Source organism: Ascidia mentula, chromosome 4, assembly GCF_947561715.1.
Source record: "Ascidia mentula chromosome 4, kaAscMent1.1, whole genome shotgun sequence".
NCBI classification, from domain to species: domain Eukaryota; kingdom Metazoa; phylum Chordata; class Ascidiacea; order Phlebobranchia; family Ascidiidae; genus Ascidia; species Ascidia mentula.
The window spans coordinates 5,979,258-5,998,925 of NC_138569.1; the positions used below are offsets into that span (position 1 = coordinate 5,979,258).

At 39.4% G+C, this 19,668-nt stretch overlaps 4 protein-coding genes across 4 annotated transcripts; all 4 read right to left on the minus strand.

The window, feature by feature from the left end:
- Positions 1 to 2,842: 2,842 nt before the first annotated feature.
- Positions 2,843 to 9,266, minus strand: LOC145897881 (3beta-hydroxysteroid dehydrogenase dhs-16-like). The gene is made up of 15 exons (XM_082986335.1): positions 9,158 to 9,266; positions 9,049 to 9,098; positions 8,840 to 8,996; positions 8,474 to 8,632; positions 8,173 to 8,275; positions 7,611 to 7,774; positions 7,228 to 7,397; positions 6,842 to 6,911; positions 5,041 to 5,090; positions 4,836 to 4,992; positions 4,114 to 4,272; positions 3,847 to 3,949; positions 3,469 to 3,635; positions 3,161 to 3,330; positions 2,843 to 2,968 (listed from the first exon to the last, which is right to left on the minus strand). Exons 1-15 carry the CDS (start codon positions 9,264 to 9,266, stop codon positions 2,900 to 2,902), a joined length of 1,857 nt encoding a protein of 618 aa, XP_082842461.1. The 3' UTR covers positions 2,843 to 2,899.
- Positions 9,267 to 10,631: 1,365 nt separating this feature from the next.
- Positions 10,632 to 13,080, minus strand: LOC145897883 (short-chain dehydrogenase/reductase family 9C member 7-like). Its single transcript, XM_082986339.1, has 8 exons — positions 12,972 to 13,080; positions 12,863 to 12,912; positions 12,658 to 12,814; positions 12,292 to 12,450; positions 11,988 to 12,090; positions 11,418 to 11,581; positions 11,024 to 11,193; positions 10,632 to 10,706 (listed from the first exon to the last, which is right to left on the minus strand). The coding sequence occupies exons 1-8, from the start codon at positions 13,078 to 13,080 to the stop codon at positions 10,632 to 10,634; spliced, it is 987 nt and encodes a 328-aa protein (XP_082842465.1).
- A 1,470-nt stretch (positions 13,081 to 14,550) lies between these two features.
- LOC145897884 (short-chain dehydrogenase/reductase family 9C member 7-like) lies at positions 14,551 to 16,979 on the minus strand. The gene is made up of 8 exons (XM_082986340.1): positions 16,871 to 16,979; positions 16,762 to 16,811; positions 16,553 to 16,709; positions 16,187 to 16,345; positions 15,886 to 15,988; positions 15,324 to 15,487; positions 14,941 to 15,110; positions 14,551 to 14,625 (listed from the first exon to the last, which is right to left on the minus strand). The coding sequence occupies exons 1-8, from the start codon at positions 16,977 to 16,979 to the stop codon at positions 14,551 to 14,553; spliced, it is 987 nt and encodes a 328-aa protein (XP_082842466.1).
- A 496-nt stretch (positions 16,980 to 17,475) lies between these two features.
- Positions 17,476 to 18,463, minus strand: LOC145897885 (short-chain dehydrogenase/reductase family 9C member 7-like). The gene is made up of 4 exons (XM_082986341.1): positions 18,457 to 18,463; positions 18,059 to 18,302; positions 17,707 to 17,858; positions 17,476 to 17,564 (listed from the first exon to the last, which is right to left on the minus strand). The coding sequence occupies exons 1-4, from the start codon at positions 18,461 to 18,463 to the stop codon at positions 17,476 to 17,478; spliced, it is 492 nt and encodes a 163-aa protein (XP_082842467.1).
- Positions 18,464 to 19,668: the final 1,205 nt, after the last annotated feature.

Consider the following 19,668-nt stretch of genomic DNA (forward strand, 5'->3'; position numbering starts at 1 on the left):
AAAACGATTCGCTAGTCTATTTCCGTATCAGGTAAATCCCCTTTCTATGGGAAAAAGGGAGTCTGCAAACAAATATCCACCTGCAAAATCCCCGAAAAAATATAAAATAATTATTGTGGTTTGGTCCAGTATTCAATCGCGTGCAAATACACGTACACATGTGATAAATTCTTGAAATGTTTTTGGCCTCCTAAACTTTTAAATATTTGTGTTGCTCACGATTGGAACTAACAATCCTAACCGGGATGGCACAAAAAACCCCAGTGGGACAAAAAATGGTGTAAATAATCGATTAACAAGTATTCAAAAAAAAAAATTGGTATTTTCGCCCCAATTTAAGCGGATCGTCAACATACTAAGCGTATGTAGGCTTACATTTTATGACGACAACTTGTGTGCACTATATTTTGGCGCTTAATGTCCTCATTGCTGGTTACGTTTTCAGCGAGATCCTCTCAGTAGGTGTAGGTAAAACCTGCAGCGTACAGTTATGTTGTGCCAATTAAACATAATGTTATGGATAACGCTCCCCAGTATGTAATAATTCTTTCCCGCGGTAGTCCAACAAAATGAACATTGTGACGTGAAAACCTTACAGTATTTTGCACCTGTGTTAATTGCTTCCCTTTTCTCAGAATGTGGTGAAAAGCAGTTTGTTGTCGGTCAGTGAAATATGTGTATAGTTGCAGTTTGTTGTATTTTATATAATGTAAGCTCTAAATGTAACAACATGCAAGCAGATATGTTTCATAGATTTGGAGCAAGAAAAGGGCACAACGTTCCACTCTGTTCCAGAACAAAACAATTAAAGAAAAAATAATTCACGCGTTGGACAGCATCTCTTGGGAGGGCCCGAAAGGGCGTTGTTTTGGCCATGATCCATTTCTGCAAAATTAACGGGTGGTAGTCTATGCTTGTTTTCGGTAAGCACATCGTATTGCATGTCACCTGCATCCAGACAGGGCACGAGCATAAAAGCGACACAAAGACCTCGCTTGAACCAACCAAGTATCTTTCTTTCGGGTGCTTAGCGAGTACAGCATGCACCATGACATCCGTTACTTCATGAATGTTTTCGGAAAAGGAGTCGAGGTTCTTTCCAATTTCATCAATTCCTGCAATCCAATTTCATCAGGGAGATATCGTGAGTTCTAAGTTCTTTAGGAGAGCACGACAGAAACAGAACCGATACCACAGTTTGATTCAGGCCCGCACCTTCTTTGCCCTTTCTCATCATCGGAAGAAGTTTTAACGTAAGGTTGATTGTGCCAAAAACGTTTACTGCAAATGTTTGTTGCAAATCCTTTTCCGTTGTCCATTCAAACGGGGCCAGTGAAGGACATACGCCGGCGTTGTTAACCAATGCCCAAAGTGCTAAGAACAAAATACAACCATTCAGCAATAGCACTAATGATAAGCACGGGCACATTTGTGTTTGAAACGTTTGCCAGCATCATAGCTTTTACTTTCTTATCAAAAAATTTATAGTTCTTTTACGTTTTTATTGATTTAACTATAATAGTAGGTACTTGAGTACCTGTTGTCATATTGTTAAAAATACAACAACCTGCCGCCTGATTGAAATTTGTTACCGCGACCAAGGTGGCACTAGTCAGTGGTGGGATTTAGCCGAATGGTAAAATATTTGAATCCCATCACTGGAATTACCTTTTCCATTCAGATCATCTTAAACAAACTTTGCCGCGTCGTCGATATGCTTTGTATATGTAATATCAAGTTTCAGTGCTTTCAGCTTGTAGCTACACTTTTGATGTAAAGCATCGATCGATGATGATTTCAGGCAACCGGTGTACACATGTACACCCTACACAGAAATCTTTTTTGTTTGCAGCAGTTTCAATTTCGCACCAGCTTGTCCAGGGATTTGGCTAGAGCTTACCCGAACCCTCTGTCACACCCTGCAAAGGGTAGAATATTAAGTTTAGCATATAATTCTTTGATGTGACATTTACATACCTGTTATGAGTACGTGGCGTCCGGGGATCATTTGAACTCTTGACTTTAATTGGTATTCAAAACCACATGGCTGGCTAAACATACATGCACGAGACAGCATAACCTGAATAGGTATATTTTAAGCATAGTTCAATTTTCAAGTCGAGAAAGCTATCCATCCTCTTTATGGTCTTTTTAGGTACTGCATTGCCTTTTGCAAGTCTTTGGCCCACTACACTGTGCTAAACATACGTCACTTTTATGGTAGAATTATTATAGCGAAAACCTAATAAAAGTTAGCGTTGAGCAAAGCAGCAAACACGTCAAGGGTAATACAGTTAATTATTAACCGAGAAGCGGGGTTGCAATGTCATTGCAACGTTCACTTGAACACATTCACTGAAGCTCTTTGCTAGACAAGATCTTAAAAAGATTAGAAAAAAAAACTTGTCAGGACCAGCACGACTTTCATTTACAACAGTGTTTTATTTCGTTCAAACCGCAAGCATGAGTAGGTATTATATAAGCATAGTTCAATTTTCAGTTGGAGAAAGCTACCCATCCTTTTTAAGGTGTTTAAAAAGCCTAAACTTATCCCATCAAATACACAAAATAGTCACAACTTGATCCTTATGATATGGCAGCGGATAAAAAGGCTTTCTGAATCGTCGACTGCCCTGAAGCAAAGTAACTGCAACATGGGTTTTGACCAAAGCGCTGTTCCTGTACATCGATGCGCAGCAGTTGTGTCGCTGAATTCTCGTTCCGCACATACATTACACCGTTGATTAAACATTTCAACAGCAATGCTAGTGAGGAAATTATCGAATTTACAAAAGCGTTACGTTTTATTTAATATTCTTGCTAAACACTGATTTTGAACATGCCACTTCGCAAACGAATAATCAGTGGTAAAATGTCACTGTTGTTGTATGATTTAATGTCAACGATTCTTGACCGAGCCGCATGGACGAGTAGCACCACGAATGATCAACTTGGACCATAGCCAAATCTGGAAAGAACAATACGGCACAAAATTCAGCAACTATCTCTGTTAGTTCGGACCATAATATTTTCAAGTTTTTATTTGTTAAAGAGAGGACTGTAAGTTACAGAAGATTATATCTTTAGCAAACCTGATTGCTCGTAAGTTTACCAACATTAACTGGGATATATACGTCACAAACACTTCAAAATCACTGACCTGTAACCATACAGGCAAGAAGGACATAGGAATAAATAGATACGTGGCATCATCTCCCACCGGATATCTCTCTTTTGGGCATTGGGAAAACAAGGCGTTTATCACAGCATCTGGTACCTGGTGAATCTTTTCAGATGCATATGTTTTTAATTTTCCAATTGCATTGAGCTCTGCAATAAATTTGTACCCATTTCTGCATCTTTACAACTTTGTAGAATTTTTTTGAAGTGCAAATAAAATTTCTGTGTTGGTTGGAGGAAAGTTTGTTGCCCAGGGCAATGAATAAACTACACTGCTCACACACTTACTTCCTTGCAGAAAGTCTTCGCCGTACGAGTTTCGCGTTTCAAAGTCTATCTGCTTCCAGCGTCGTTTAAGATCCTCCTGATAAAGAGATGGATCAGCCAGCAAAGGAGTTTTAAATGCTCCCGGCTCGATGACGTGTACAGTAATGTTAAAGGGGTCCAACTCGAATCTGTGCAAAGGGAATGTGATACAAGCTAAAATTTTGTTTTGTCAAAAGTATTTTATGCCATCGCATGACAAGGCAGAATCGCCTCACTGCCGATCGAGGCCCTTACTTGGAGGTCAGCCATCGGTTTGCGATCATTCGACTTACTAACATCGCATTGTTGAACCATCGTTTTGTTAAACAAGACTTATATCTGCATATCGAAGCAACTTACGCCAGCGCGTCGGAAAGACCTTCCACTGCGTACTTGGAAAAGGTGTATGGGGCTCCAACATTTGCAACACGGCCACTGGCGCTTGAAACGTTGACAATGCGACCTACAACCACGACAGGATTTTCTGTATAAATTGCTTCATTCCCAGAACAGTAAGTTTTAATCCTATAGTTAGAATTTCACATTTTATCCCACAAATTCGTGTAGATGTATTTTACTGGTAGATGACACAGAAAAACAAAAGAGGTGTATATAACTAACATATACCTTCCCTGCCCCTCTTGATCAAGGGCAAAAAATTGAGCGTCACGTCTATAGTTCCGAACACATTAACCGAAAACACTTTTTCCGCATCATCTTTCACTGTCCACTCAAATGGAGCCAGAGTAGGAAAAACACCCGCGTTGTTGACAAGCGCCCATAGAGCTACGCAAAACAGAACTCATAACGTAGCTTACATAAACAATAACTAATTGCATTTGGAGAGTTTACACTAAAAAGTTGCAAATGTTTTGTGGAATATATGAGTTATTATGATTCAAACGCAGTATGGTATTTCATCACACATAATAAACAGACAAGTCATAATTGATACGGTTAATTATTAATCGAGAGGCGTGGCTGCGGCAATGCCATTGCAATATACACTTCGGCACATTCAATGATGCTCGTTATAGAACACAAGATCGACAGAAAAGATCTGAAAAAACATTGTCAGGACCAGCACCCCTGTTTACAACAGTGTTTTACCTCATTAAAACCGCAAGCTAAACAAATATTTTCTTCATTCATTGACATACAGCAGAAAAAGTAAATAGTTTTGCTGTTCGCATACGTCGGCATGCGGTAATCATTGTAAACCACCACCTGAATTCCATCACTCACTTTATCACAGAAAAGCAATTTGCAACGCCTAAATCCCATAAAACTATATAAACAAATATTTCCTATTTATTTAATAAAATTTGATGCGCAGTTGCAAAACCTACATCTTCCATTTAAGTCATCTTTGACGAACTTAACTGCCCTGACGACATCATCGTGTTCGGTGATATCAAGTTTCAGCGCTTTCAGCTTAGAACTGCACTGTTGTTGCAATCCATCGACAGACTCTTGTTTCAAGCACCCAGCGTACACATGAACGCCCTGAAACATATTGTTTAGTCTCAATTGTACAGTTCCATTTGTTCTCACCATTTCATCCAAGCGCTCTGCCAGCAGCCTCCCAAATCCACTGTCGCATCCTACATAAGAAATATATAGCTGATGAAAAATAGCACTAAGCTACAACAGCAAGACTTGCCTGTTATGAACACGGAACGTTTAGTGATGGCTTCAATCAACAATTTTGATACACCCTGTCTGCAGCTCTCATTGATTATTATGGCTCTTTTGCGCATATAATATGATTTGGGTGAAAGCCGAGCCGATAGCGTTATTGGATCCCAAACAGTTGTTTTGGCCATAGTGCGCTCCACGTGGTTCGTCTGTGTTGATTGGCACCTAGTTTGGTACCCAACATAACGACGATTGACCGAAAGGTACCACAAAGTGGAAATCTGTGTGCCTGCTAGTCTACCAGCTAGCACAGTGCCACATCAACAGCTGCACTGATGAGACCTTACAGGTCGAAACAGTGCGTGTATACACCCTGTCTGCAGCTCTCATTGATTATTATGGCTCTTTTGCGCATATAATATGATTTGGGTGAAAGCCGAGCCGATAGAGCTATTGGATCCCAAACAGTTGTTTTGGCCATATAGTGCGCTCCACGTGGTTCGTCTGTGTTGATTGGTACCTAGTGTGGTACCCAACATATCGACGATTGACCGAAAGGTACCACAAAGTGGAAATCTATGTGCCTGCTAGTCTACCAGCTAGCACAGTGCCACATCAACAGCTGCACTGATGAGACCTTACAGGTCGAAACAGTGCGTGTATACACCCTGTCTGCAGCTCTCATTCAAACTTATGGTAGTTTCATAACATTGACTTAATATCAAAACAGAAAATTGGTGTCGCTGATAGAATACAATGCCAACCAGATTCTGAAAAAATTAAGAAACCAGTCTTTATTTGAACAATTTAGGATATTTTGAATTCGCTCAATTGCTGCTTCCGTTTTTTGCACATTATGAGCGCGGAGCATTTAATCGCCCATTCGCTCACTGTGGTCGAACTATATGGAATAAATTCGCTTCGCTTTCATATCCACTTCAAATAACGAACGAACACCATATGTTTTAGTTCTTTGCTATACAATTAATGTAAGTTCATTATTACATGACTACTTTCGTCGCATTGCTCCACACAGTTGATCAATTAGGTGTGTGTTTGTCTCGGTAGAAATTTTGTCAATTTTTCTATGTCACTTTTCTCATCCTTTCGTTCAGAAATCTTCGCAACTCGTTCTTTAAATTATCAACAAAATCAAACAGTTACAAAAATACATGCAAGCAAGTCCAAGTCATGACGCTACACTCTGACGTCACGCATGTCCAATGCGAAACACCCAGATAGGGAAACATCGGCGAAGGCGCTCGACCCTTACACGAAACGGTAAACTTTATCGGCACTCGTCGCCTGGGTTGACTGAATTTGAATCCCGATTTGGTAAATAACAAAAAAAAATGTTGCTATGGGGACGGGCGACTTGGTAACAATAAGCCGAACCCAAGTTATCCTGACCACTATATTTTGTAAAACATTTCCAAACTATCTATTAAATTAACACCGTCGGCGTGTGTAACAGAGATCTTGATTGTGCTTAGGTACGTCCCAGTTCATCGTTTTATGATTGCGAGAGTGGTCTTTACCCGCCGAGCTCGTTGTCATGCCTCTCTAACCGACATCGGCGAATCAAATGTAGCAAACTAAAGAATTGTGATGATGATGCTGTATTTATCATTCATGATGCGCAGCAATGTACAATGCATTCAATCGCTTCCATAATTAAAAAAAGTCAAGTTCAATCCTCGAATGATTGGGCATTAACGATTCTTGACAGACCCGCATGGAATGGGTCGCTTTCCACCAAAACTGTCCAACTTCGACCAAACCCGCATCTGTGGGGAAGACGGTAAACCATTAGACTAGAATGATCATGTATCGTTTTCTTATAATGTGGTGAATAATATTATGTCGTAGAAGGTTCCCACCTTCGATTCTTATCTGCGCGATTACAACTACGCATGTTTAGGTTGTATAAACAGGTGTTGGCATTTCACGTCGATAATACCTGTTTGCATAAATTGGTAACTTTTGGCATTAGTCCCTAACGTTTACTTTGCAAAAGGCAACGACCATGTTTTTACTATACTTGAAGCGTTCATGTAAATAGATTGTATAAAAATTGTTCACAAATACTTCAATATCACTGACCTGAAACCATACAGGAAAGAAAGATAAAGGAATTATCAGATACGAGGCCACATCTCCAACCGGGTATCTCTCTTTCGGGAATTTAGCAAATAAAGCGTGTATTATAGCATCTGGTACCTGGTGAATCTTGTCAGATGCCCATGTGTCCAGTTCTTGAATTTCATTGAGCTCTGGAAGGCATTGGCAAACCTTTTTGTTTTGGGGTCAAAGTTTATGTATGTTTAGCAAAGCGTAAATGCGATATTTCTGCATGTTAGGGGTAAAAACACCCGAAAGACATTCTGATGCAGTTTAACCAGGGAATGGCAAATCAAAAGAAACAAAAATCCTCAATTAGACTTCTTCTCAAATCATAAGTAATTGCAAGTTTACGACACACTTACTTCCTTGGAGAAAATCGTCGCCGTACGAGTTTTTAGTTTCAAAGTCTAATTGTTTCCAGCGTCTTTTAACATCCTCTTGGTACTGAGTTGATTCAGCGATGTGAGTTTTGTAAGGTCCAGGCTCGATTACATGGACCGAAATGTTAAATGGTTCTAACTCAAATCTGCGCAAAAAAACATCGTGATAGGCTATGCATTAGCTAGATTGTCTTCATACACATGTAGAAGTTCTATCTCTATTATTTTATAAAATTTATTACTTAATTATCACAAGTTCATATAAACTTTGCAGTTATTTTAAAGCCTGTCGAATCCCTGTTATAGAACATACAAAAGTATGGAAAGTAGGCTAAAATTTATTTAATTCAGTAAGCCTCTGTAACAAGACATGTGTTTCATGCTATGGTATGACAATGCACGATCTCCACACATGCGCAGGTTCTTACACAGCTATCGTATCGAAATCACTTTGGCGGATCTTTATAATAATTTTACTTAAGTCACAAGACAAAATCCGATATTCTTAAAAGACAAAAGTTTTTGTTTAACTGAAGGAACTTACGTTAACGCGTCGGAGAGACCTTCCACTGCGTACTTAGAAAGGGTGTAAGAGGATCCAACAATCGCCACACGACCACTGACGCTTGAAACGTTGACAATGCGACCTACAACAAAGATTCAAAGCATCTCCACCCTTATAAAAGTTGGGACAATTGCCATAAAGCGGGGATTTTACAACTAAGTGGCAATTTTTAAGGCAATTACACAAATCGTACAACCCCCAGGGTTATATATGTAACTTTCAGTTAAATACCAAAAGCAATAACGACATGCAGAAACGAGCTTTTCCTTAATGAACATACCTTCCTTGCCCTTTTTGATTAAAGGCAAAAAATTGAGCGTCACGTCTATAGCCCCGAACACATTAACCGAAAAAACTTTCTCCGCGTCCTCTTTCAATATCCACTCAAACGGAGCAATAGACAAGCAAATGCCCGCGTTGTTGACAAGCGCCCATAGAGCTACGTGAAATGATTACTTGATTACTCGGAAGTACTACATTCAATGCAATATAAAGCCCACACTAAATTATGAAATTTGAGTTTAATGACCAAAAATTGCCGTATACTTAATACCAGTCGCTTGGTTATGGCGTACTTTTGGCAAAATTGAATTTGTAGTAGGCCTTTAGATACTTTAAGATACTAAATATAGACATTACAACTTACCTCTACCATTTAAGTCATCTTTAACGAACTTAACTGCCCTGGCGACATCATCGTGTTTAGTGATATCAAGTTTCAGCGCTTTTAGTTTGGAACTGCACTGTTGTTGCAATCCATCGACCGACTCTTGTTTCAAGCACCCAGCGTAAACATGAACGCCCTGAAAATACAAAATTGTTCAACCTGAAGTGTATAATTCCGTTTTTTCTCACCATTTCATCCAAGCGCTTTGCCAATAGCCTCCCAAATCCACTGTCACATCCTACAGAAGAAATATATACCTGATGAAAAATAGCAATAAGCTACAACAGCAAGACTTGCCTGTTATGAACACGGAACGTTTTGTGATGGCTTCAATAAGCAATTTCGACCTATATTTTCTGTACATGAAAGCAGCGAAAAGCACTGCCACGACCAAGTACAACAACATTTTGAACTATTGCTTTAACATAAGAAATTCGCCTACCTTTCAGGAACATGTGTAGTTACATTGTGTTAATCATTTGCTAGCTATAACTTGTCTAGCTGGAGTATGGGTGGTGCCGCCCAAGCATACAAACTGGGTATGGGCCTAAATTATCCCATCAAATACACAAAATAGTCACAATTTGATGCTCATGAAATGACAGCGGATAAAGAGGCTTTCTGATATCGTCGACTGCCCAGAACCAAAGTAACTACAATATGGCCATTGACTTTGTGCTAGCGTTGTTGGTGTGCATACATGCACAGCAGTTGTTTTACTGAATTTCCGTGACGCACGCACAGGAAACCGTTGATTTATGTGAAACGTCAAGGTTACATAATAACTCTAGTGAGATGATTCGCGATTTTCTGTACATTACTATTGCTTTAGTATTGCAGGAAATTTTTAGCCAGTTTATTTGATCAATATAGGATTTTCTGAATTCGCTCAATTGCTCATTCCGTTTTTTGCATATGAGGAGCGCGAAGGATTTAATCGCCCAGTCGCTCACTGTGTTCGAACGATATGGAATAAATTCGCTTCACTATCATATCCACTTTAACTAACGAGCGAATACACCACATGTTTTTCGTGTGCAATTTAGTTGTTTGCTGTACAATTAATGTAAGTTCATTATTACATGACTACTTTTGTCGCATTGCTCCACACAGTTGATCAATTAGGTGTGTGTTCGTCTTGGTAGAAATTTGGTCAATTTTTCTATCTCACTTTTCACATCCTTTCGTTCAGAAATCTTCGCAACTCGTTCTTTAAATTATCAACAAAATCAAACAGTTACAAAAATACATGCAAGTAAGTCCAAGTCATGACGCTCCACTCTGACGTCACGCATGTCCTATAACGAAACACCCAGATAGGGAAACATCGGCGAAGGCGCTCGACCCTTACACGAAACGGTAAATTTTATCGGCACTCGTCTCCTGGGTTGACTGAATTTGAACCCCGATTTGGTAAAAAACAAAAAAAAGTTTTTCGATGGGGACGGGCGACTTGGTAACAATAAGCCGAACCCAAGTTATCCTGACCACTATATTTTGTAAAACATTTCCAAACTATCTGCTAAATTAACACCGTCGGCGTGTGTAACAGAGATCTTGATTGTGCTTAGGTACGTTCCAGTTCATCGTTTTATGATTGCGAGAGTGGTCTTTACCCGCCGAGCTCGTTGTCATGCCTCTCTAACCGACATCGGCGAATCAAATGTAGCCAACTGAAGAATTGTGATGATGATGCTGTATTTATCATTCATGATGCGCAGCAATGCACAATGCATTCAATCGCTTCCTTAATTTTAAAACAGATTGGGCGTTAACGATTCTTGACAGACCCGCATGGAATGGGTTGCTTTCCACCAAAACTGTTCAACTTCGACCACACCCGCATCTGTGGGGAAGACGGTAAACCATTAGACTAGAATGATCATGTATCGTTTTCTCATAATGAAGTGAATAATATTATGTCGTAAAAGGTTCCCACCTTCGAATCTTATCTGCGCGATTACAACTACGCATGTTTAGGTTGTATAAACAGGTGTTGGCATTGCACGTCGATAATACCTGTTTGCATAAATTGGTACCTTTTGGCATTAGTGCCTAATGTTTACTTTGCAAAAGGCAACGACCCCTTTTTAACTAAACTTGAAGCATTCATTAAAATGGATTGGAAAAAAAATTGTTTACAAATACTTCAATATCACTGACCTGAAACCATACAGGAAAGAAAGATAAAGGAATTAACAGATACGAGGCCACATCTCCAACCGGGTATCTCTCTTTCGGGAATTTAGCTAATAAAGCGTGTATAATAGCATCTGGTACCTGGTGAATCTTGTCAGATGCAAATGTGTCCAGTCCTTGAATTTTATTGAGCTCTGGAAAGCAAAATTGGCAAAACGTTTTGTTTTTGGTCAAAGTTTATGCATGTTTAGCAAAGCGCAAATGCGATATTTCTGCACGTTAGGGGTAAAAACACCCAACGGACATTCTGATGCAGTTTAACCAGGTGAATGGCAAATCAAAAGAAACAAAAATCGTCAATCAGACTTCTCAAATCACAAGTAATTGGAAATTTACACTTGGGACTCGATACACTTACTTCCTTTGAGAAAATCGTCGCCGTACGAGTTTCGAGTTTCAAAGTCTAATCGTTTCCAGCGCCCGTTGACATCCTCTTCCAACTTATCGGAATCAGCGATGGGAGTTTTGTAAGGTCCAGGCTCGATTACATGGACCGAAATGTTAAATGGCTCTAAATCAAATCTGCGCAACAATACATCGTAGGCTATGTGTTAGTTAAATTGTCTTCATGTATATGTAGAAGTTCTTTCTATATTATTTTATAAAATTCATCACTTGGTTTATCAGAAGTTCACATAAACTTTGCAGTTATTTTGAAGCCTGTCGAATCTCTGTTATAAAACATACAAAAGGTATGGAAAGTAGGCTAAAATGTATTTAAATCAGTAAGCCTCTATAACAAGGCGGGTGTTTCATGCCATGACATGACAATGCACGATCTCCATACATGCGCAGGCCCTTACTTGGCGATCACAGCTATCGTATCGAAATCATTTTGGCAGACCTTTGTAATTATTTTACTTAAGGCACGAGACAAAATCCGATATTCTATATAGACAGAAGTTTTTGTTTAACTGAAGAAACTTACGATAACGCGTCGGAGAGACCTTCCACTGCGTACTTCGAAAAAGTGTAAGAGGATCCAACAAACCCAACACGGCCACTGATGCTTGAAACGTTGACAATGCGACCTACAACAAAGATTCAAAGCATCTCCACCCTTATAAACGTTTGGGGATTGCCATAAAGCGGGGATTTTACAACTAAGTGGCAATTTTTAGGGTAATTGCACAAATCGTACGACACCCAGGTTTATGTATGTAACTTTTGGTAAAATATACTAAAAGCAATGTAACGACATGGAGAAACGTGGTTTTCATGAATGAACATACCTTCATTGCCCTTTTTGATTAAAGGCAAAAAATTGAGCGTCACATCTATAGCTCCGAACACATTAACCGAAAAAACTTTCTCCGCGTCCTCTTTCAACATCCACTCAAACGGAGCAAGAGACAAGCAAATACCCGCGTTGTTGACAAGCGCCCATAGAGCTACGCGAAACGAATACTTGATTACTCAAAGGTACCACATTCAAAGCAATATAAAACCCACACTAATTTATGAAATTTGAGTTTATTGACCAAAAATTGCCGTATACTTAATACCTATCGCTTGGTCATGGCGTACTTTTGGCAAAATTGAATTTGTAGTAGGCTTTTAGATACTTTCACCTACTAAATATAGACATTACAACTTACCTCTACCATTTAAGTCATCTTTGACGAACTTAACTGCCCTGACGACATCATCGTGTTCGGTGACATCAAGTTTCAGCGCTTTCAGCTTGGAACTGCACTGTTGTTGCAATCCATCGACAGACCCTTGTTTCAAGCACCCAGCGTACACATGAACGCCCTGAAACAAATTGTTTAGTCTCAATTGTACAGTTCCATTTTTTCTCACCATTTCATCCAAGCGCTCTGCCAGCAGCCTCCCAAATCCACTGTCACATCCTACAGAAGAAATATATAACTGATGAAAAATAGCACCAAGCTGCAACAGCAAGACTTGCCTGTTATGAACACGGAACGTTTAGTGATGGCTTCAATCAGCAATTTCGATCTAAACTTTCTGTACATGAAAGCAGCGAAAAGCACTGCCACGACCAAGAACAACCACATTTCGAACCAATTTATACAGTATATTGCTTGGGTACAAAATAATCATCGGTGTTTTACTTAATATGTGCTGTTGTATAAGCAGCTCAAGGGCAACTTCTTTTTTAAGTTCGTTGTCCGTCTATATTATTGCATATTTGTAGGCCGCTTTCCGCTGTTTGAACTTGAGCATGTACACTATTGAATGATGTCTAAATCATTTTGAAATCTATTGTAAATCAACAGTGATTTGAGCCTCAACTTATCCCTTCAAATACACAAAATAGTCACAATTTGATGCTCATGAAATGACAGCGGATAAAGAGGCTTTCTGATATCGTCGACTGCCCAGAACCAAAGTAACTACAATATGGCCATTGACTTTGTGCTAGCGTTGTTGGTGTGCATACATGCACAGCAGTTGTTTTACTGAATTTCCGTGACGCACGCACAGGAAACCGTTGATTAATGTGAAACGTTACATAATAACTCTAGTGAGATGATTAGCGATTTTCTGTACATTACTATTGCTTTAGTATTGAAGGAAATTTTTAGCCAGTTTATTTGATCAATTTAGGATTTTCTGAATTCGCCCAATTGCTCATTCCGTTTTTTGTACATGAGGAGCGCGAAGGATTTAATCGCCCAGTCGCTCACTGTGTTCGAACGATATGGAATAAATTCGCTTCACTATCATATCCACTTTAACTAACGAGCGAATACACCACATGTTTTTCGTGTGCAATTTAGTTGTTTGCTGTACAATTAATGTAAGTTCATTATCACATGACTACTTTTGTCGCATTGCTCCACACAGTTGATCAATTAGGTGTGTGTTCGTCTTGGTAGAAATTTGGTCAATTTTTCTATCTCACTTTTCTCATCCTTTCGTTCAGAAATCTTCGCAACTCGTTCTTTAAATTATCAACAAAATCAAACAGTTACAAAAATACATGCAAGCAAGTCCAAGTCATGACGCTCCACTCTGACGTCACGCATGTCCTATAACGAAACACCCAGATAGGGAAACATCGGCGAAGGCGCTCGACCCTTACACGAAACGGTAAACTTTATCGGCACTCGTCGCCTGGGTTGACTGAATTTGAATCCCGATTTGGTAAATAACAAAAAAAGTTTTGCGATGGGGACGGGCGACTTGGTAACAATAAGCCGAACCCAAGTTATCCTGACCACTATATTTTGTAAAACATTTCCAAACTATCTGCTAAATTAACACCGTCGGCGTGTGTAACAGAGATCTTGATTGTGCTTAGGTACATTCCAGTTCATCGGTTTATGATTGCGAGAGTGGTCTTTACCCGCCGAGCTCGTTGTCATGCCTCTCTAACCGACATCGGCGAATCAAATGTGGCCAACTCAGGAATTGTGATGATGATGCTGTATTTATCATTCATGATGCGCAGCAATGTACAATGCATTCAATCGCTTCCTTAATTTTAAAACAGTCAAGTCCAATCCTCAAATGATTGGGCGTTAACGATTCTTGACAGACCCGCATGGAATGGGTCGCTTTCCACCAAAACTGTCCAACTTCGACCACACCCGCATCTGTGGGGAAGACGGTAAACCATTAGACTAGAATGATCATGTATCGTTTTCTTATAATGAAGTGAATAATATTATGTCGTAGAAGGTTCCCACCTTCGATTCTTATCTGCGCGATTACAACTACGCATGTTTAGGTTGTATAAACAGGTGTTGGCATTGCACGTCGATAATACCTGTTTGCATAAATTGGTACCTTTTGGCATTAGTGCCTAATGTTTACTTTGCAAATGGCAACAACCCTTTTTAACTAAACTTGAAGCATTCATTTAAATGGATTGTATAAAAATTGTTCACAAATACTTCAATATCACTGACCTGAAACCACACAGGAAAGAAAGATAAAGGAATTAACAGATACGAGGCCACATCTCCAACCGGGTATCTCTCTTTCGGGAATTTAGCAAATAAAGCGTGTATTATAGCATCTGGTACCTGGTGAATCTTGTCAGGTGCCCATGTGTCCAGTTCTTGAATTTCATTGAGCCCTGGAAGGCATTGGCAAACCTTTTTGTTTTGGGGTCAAAGTTTATGTATGTTTAGCAAAGCGTAAATGCGATATTTCTGCATGTTAGGGGTAAAAACACCCGACGGACATTCTGATGCAGTTTAACCAGGGAATGGCCAATCAAAAGAAACAAAAATCCTCAATTAGAATTCTTCTCAAATCATAAGTAATTGCAAGTTTACGACACACTTACTTCCTTGGAGAAAATCGTCGCCGTACGAGTTCCTAGTTTCAAAGTCTAATTGTTTCCAGCGTCTTTTAACATCCTCTTGGTACTGAGTTGATTCAGCGATGTGAGTTTTGTAAGGTCCAGGCTCGATTACATGGACCGAAATGTTAAATGGTTCTAACTCAAATCTGCGCAAAAAAACATCGTGATAGGCTATGCATTAGCTAGATTGTCTTCATACACACGTAGAAGTTCTATCTCTATTATTTTATAAAATTTATTACTTAATTATCACAAGTTCATATAAACTTTGCAGTTATTTTAAAGCCTGTCGAATCCCTGTTATAGAACATACAAAAGTATGGAAAGTAGGCTAAAATTTATTTAATTCAGTAAGCCTCTGTAACAAGACATGTGTTTCATGCTATGGTATGACAATGCACGATCTCCACACATGCGCAGGTTCTTACACAGCTATCGTATCGAAATCACTTTGGCGGATCTTTATAATAATTTTACTTAAGTCACAAGACAAAATCCGATATTCTTAAAAGACGAAAGTTTTTGTTTAACTGAAGAAACTTACGTTAACGCGTCGGAGAGACCTTCCACTGCGTACTTAGAAAGGGTGTAAGAGGATCCAACAATCGCCACACGACCACTGACGCTTGAAACGTTGACAATGCGACCTACAACAAAGATTCAAAGCATCTCCACCCTTATAAAAGTTGGGACAATTGCCATAAAGCGGGGATTTTACAACTATGTGGCAATTTTTAAGGCAATTACACAAATCGTACAACCCCCAGGGTTATATATGTAACTTTCAGTTAAATACCAAAAGCAATAACGACATGCAGAAACGAGCTTTTCCTTAATGAACATACCTTCCTTGCCCTTTTTGATTAAAGGCAAAAAATTGAGCGTCACGTCTATAGCTCCGAACACATTAACCGAAAAAACTTTCTCCGCGTCCTCTTTCAATATCCACTCAAACGGAGCAATAGACAAGCAAATGCCCGCGTTGTTGACAAGCGCCCATAGAGCTACGTGAAATGATTACTTGATTACTCGGAAGTACTACATTCAATGCAATATAAAGCCCACACTAAATTATGAAATTTGAGTTTAATGACCAAAAATTGCCGTATACTTAATACCAGTCGCTTGGTTATGGCGTACTTTTGGCAAAATTGAATTTGTAGTAGGCTATTAGATACTTTAAGATACTAAATATAGACATTACAACTTACCTCTACCATTTAAGTCATCTTTAACGAACTTAACTGCCCTGACGACATCATCGTGTTTAGTGATATCAAGTTTCAGCGCTTTTAGCTTGGAACTGCACTGTTGTTGCAATCCATCGACCGACTCTTGTTTCAAGCACCCAGCGTACACATGAACACCCTGAAAATACAAAATTGTTCAACCTGAAGTGTATAGTTCCGTTTTTTCTCACCATTTCATCCAAGCGCTTTGCCAATAGCCTCCCAAATCCACTGTCACATCCTACAGAAGAAATATATAGCTGATGAAAACTAGCACTAAGCTACAACAGTAAGACTTGCCTGTTATGAACACGGAAAGTTTTGTGATGGCTTCAATAAGCAATTTCGACCTATATTTTCTGTACATGGAAGCAGCGAAAAGCACTGCCACGACCAAGTACAACAACATTTTGAACTATTGCTTTAACATAAGAAATTCGCCTACCTTTCAGGAACATGTGTAGTTACATTGTGTTAATCATTTGCTAGTTATAACTTGTCTAGCTGGAGTATGGGTGGTGCCGCCCAAGCATACAAACTGGGTATGGGCCTAAATTATCCCATCAAATACACAAAATAGTCACAATTTAATGCTCATGAAATGACAGCGGATAAAGAGGCTTTCTGATATCGTCGACTGCCCAGAACCAAAGTAACTACAATATGGCTTTAGACTTTGGGCTAACGTTGTTCCTGTGCATCCATGCGCAGCAGTTGTTTCACTGAATTTGCGTGGCGCACACGCAAGAAACCGTTGAATAGTGTTAAACGCCACGCTTACACAATAAACCGATTTTCTGTATATTACTATTGCTTTAGCAGTGCAGAAAATTTTGGGCCAGTTTATTTGTTCTAGTCAATGTTATGAAATTAACAGACGTTTCAAAATGCAGTCAGCTGATCTATTAGCAATCATGAGCATGCACCATGACATCCGTTACTTCATGATTGTTTTCGGAAAAGGAGTCGAGGTTCTTCCCAATTTCATCAATTCCTGCAATCCAATTTCATTAGGGTGATATCGTGAGTTCTAAGCTCTTTAGGTGAGCACGACATCTAATTACAAAATTTCACAGCAACAAAGTGCCCCTAAACCACACAGAAAGACTCATCGATAAAAATTGTTTTTTACCCACTTGCATGCAAGTACTCTTCGCCATAAGTTTCTTGAGTCGCTGCGTCCAGTCTTTGCCATCGCTCAATAATTGCATCTGATTTGGCAAAAGATGTCTTGTAGCCAGCAGGTTCAATGGCGTGAGACGTAATATTGAATGGTTCCACGCCATATCTGTGACAAGCGAATGAAAAAATGCAAGTTTGTTTGTGGTAAGTTATTGATGCATACGAACATCAATCCATCAGTGAGGCGTATTTGGAGAAAGTGTAGGAATTGGGCATCACGCCCAAACGTCCGGCCACGCTCGACACGTTGATTATGCGCCCTTTCAACAAAAATAATATGGAATATTTGGCATAGGTGATACCAACCTTAGGACAAGAATTTTGTCAGAACAACTTTCTGAAATTACAACCTCAGAACCGATACCACAGTTTGATTCAGGCCCACATGCACCTTCTTTGCCCTTTCTCATCATCGGAAGAAGTTTTAATGTAAGGTTGATTGTGCCAAAAACGTTTACTGCAAATGTTTGTTGCAAATCCTCTTCCGTTGTCCATTCAAACGGGGCCAGTGAAGGACATACGCCGGCGTTGTTAACCAATGCCCAAAGTGCTAAGAACAAAATACAACCATTCAGCAAAAGCACTAATGATAAGTACGGGCACAGTTGTGTTTGAAACGTTTGCCAGCATCATAGCTTTTACTTTCTTGTTCAAAATCTATAGTTCTTTTACGTTTTTCTGGATTTAACTATAATAGTAGGTACTTGTCATAGTGTTAAAAATACAACTACCTGTCGCCTGATTGAAATTTGTTACCGCGACCAAGGAGGCCCTAGTCGGTGGTGAATCCCATCACTGGAATTACCTTTTCCATTCAGATCATCTTTAACAAATTTTGCCGCGTCGTCGATATGTTTTGTATTAGTAATATCAAGTTTCAGTGCTTTCAGCTTGTAGCTACACTTTTGATGTAAAGCATCGATCGATGATGATTTCAGGCAACCGGTGTACACATGTACACCCTACACAGAAATCTTTTTTGTTTGCAGCAGTTTCAATTTCGCACCAGCTTGTCCAGGGATTTGGCTAGAGCTTACCCGAACCCTCTGTCACACCCTGCAAAGGGTAGAATATTAAGTTTAGCATATAATTCTTTGATGTGACATTTACATACCTGTTATGAGTACGTGGCGTCCGGGGATCATTTGAACTCTTGACTTTAATTGGTATTCAAAACCACATGGCTGGCTAAACATACATGCACGAGACAGCATAACCTGAATAGGTATATTTTAAGCATAGTTCAATTTTCAAGTCGAGAAAGCTATCCATCCTCTTTATGGTCTTTTTAGGTACTGCATTGCCTTTTGCAAGTCTTTGGCCCACTACACTGTGCTAAACATACGTCACTTTTATGGTAGAATTATTATAGCGAAAACCTAATAAAAGTTAGCGTTGAGCAAAGCAGCAAACACGTCAAGGGTAATACAGTTAATTATTAACCGAGAAGCGGGGTTGCAATGTCATTGCAACGTTCACTTGAACACATTCACTGAAGCTCTTTGCTAGACAAGATCTTAAAAAGATTAGAAAAAAAAACTTGTCAGGACCAGCACGACTTTCATTTACAACAGTGTTTTATTTCGTTCAAACCGCAAGCATGAGTAGGTATTATATAAGCATAGTTCAATTTTCAGTTGGAGAAAGCTACCCATCCTTTTTAAGGTGTTTAAAAAGCCTAAACTTATCCCATCAAATACACAAAATAGTCACAACTTGATCCTTATGATATGGCAGCGGATAAAAAGGCTTTCTGAATCGTCGACTGCCCTGAAGCAAAGTAACTGCAACATGGGTTTTGACCAAAGCGCTGTTCCTGTACATCGATGCGCAGCAGTTGTGTCGCTGAATTCTCGTTCCGCACATACATTACACCGTTGATTAAACATTTCAACAGCAATGCTAGTGAGGAAATT

What these genes read in the sequence shown, in the direction of transcription:
- LOC145897885 (XM_082986341.1), bottom strand. An exon ending in GACAAAATTCTTGTCCTAAG is followed by an intron (nt 17,859 to 18,058) that starts GTTGGTATCACC and finishes CGCTTGTCACAG; the next exon opens with ATATGGCGTGGAACCATTCA. An exon ending in CGAAGAGTACTTGCATGCAA is followed by an intron (nt 17,565 to 17,706) that starts GTGGGTAAAAAA and finishes ATTGGATTGCAG; the next exon opens with GAATTGATGAAATTGGGAAG.
- LOC145897883 (XM_082986339.1), bottom strand. Translation starts at nt 13,080, where the DNA reads ATGTGGTTGTTCTTGGTCGTGGCAGTGCTTTTCGCTGCTTTCATGTAC. An exon ending in AATCAAAAAGGGCAATGAAG is followed by an intron (nt 12,091 to 12,291) that starts GTATGTTCATTC and finishes TCTTTGTTGTAG; the next exon opens with GTCGCATTGTCAACGTTTCA. An exon ending in TCTTTCCTGTATGGTTTCAG is followed by an intron (nt 10,707 to 11,023) that starts GTCAGTGATATT and finishes TCTTCCCCACAG; the next exon opens with ATGCGGGTGTGGTCGAAGTT.
- LOC145897881 (XM_082986335.1), bottom strand. Translation starts at nt 9,266, where the DNA reads ATGTTGTTGTACTTGGTCGTGGCAGTGCTTTTCGCTGCTTTCATGTAC. An exon ending in ATGCGGGTCTGTCAAGAATC is followed by an intron (nt 5,091 to 6,841) that starts GTTAATGCCCAA and finishes TTTCTTATGTAG; the next exon opens with GATGCGACAGTGGATTTGGG. An exon ending in GGTCTTTCCGACGCGCTGGC is followed by an intron (nt 3,636 to 3,846) that starts GTAAGTTGCTTC and finishes CCCTTTGCACAG; the next exon opens with ATTCGAGTTGGACCCCTTTA.
- LOC145897884 (XM_082986340.1), bottom strand. Translation starts at nt 16,979, where the DNA reads ATGTTGTTGTACTTGGTCGTGGCAGTGCTTTTCGCTGCTTCCATGTAC. An exon ending in ACTTTCCGTGTTCATAACAG is followed by an intron (nt 16,812 to 16,870) that starts GCAAGTCTTACT and finishes TTTCTTCTGTAG; the next exon opens with GATGTGACAGTGGATTTGGG. An exon ending in GGTCTCTCCGACGCGTTAAC is followed by an intron (nt 15,488 to 15,885) that starts GTAAGTTTCTTC and finishes TTTTTTGCGCAG; the next exon opens with ATTTGAGTTAGAACCATTTA.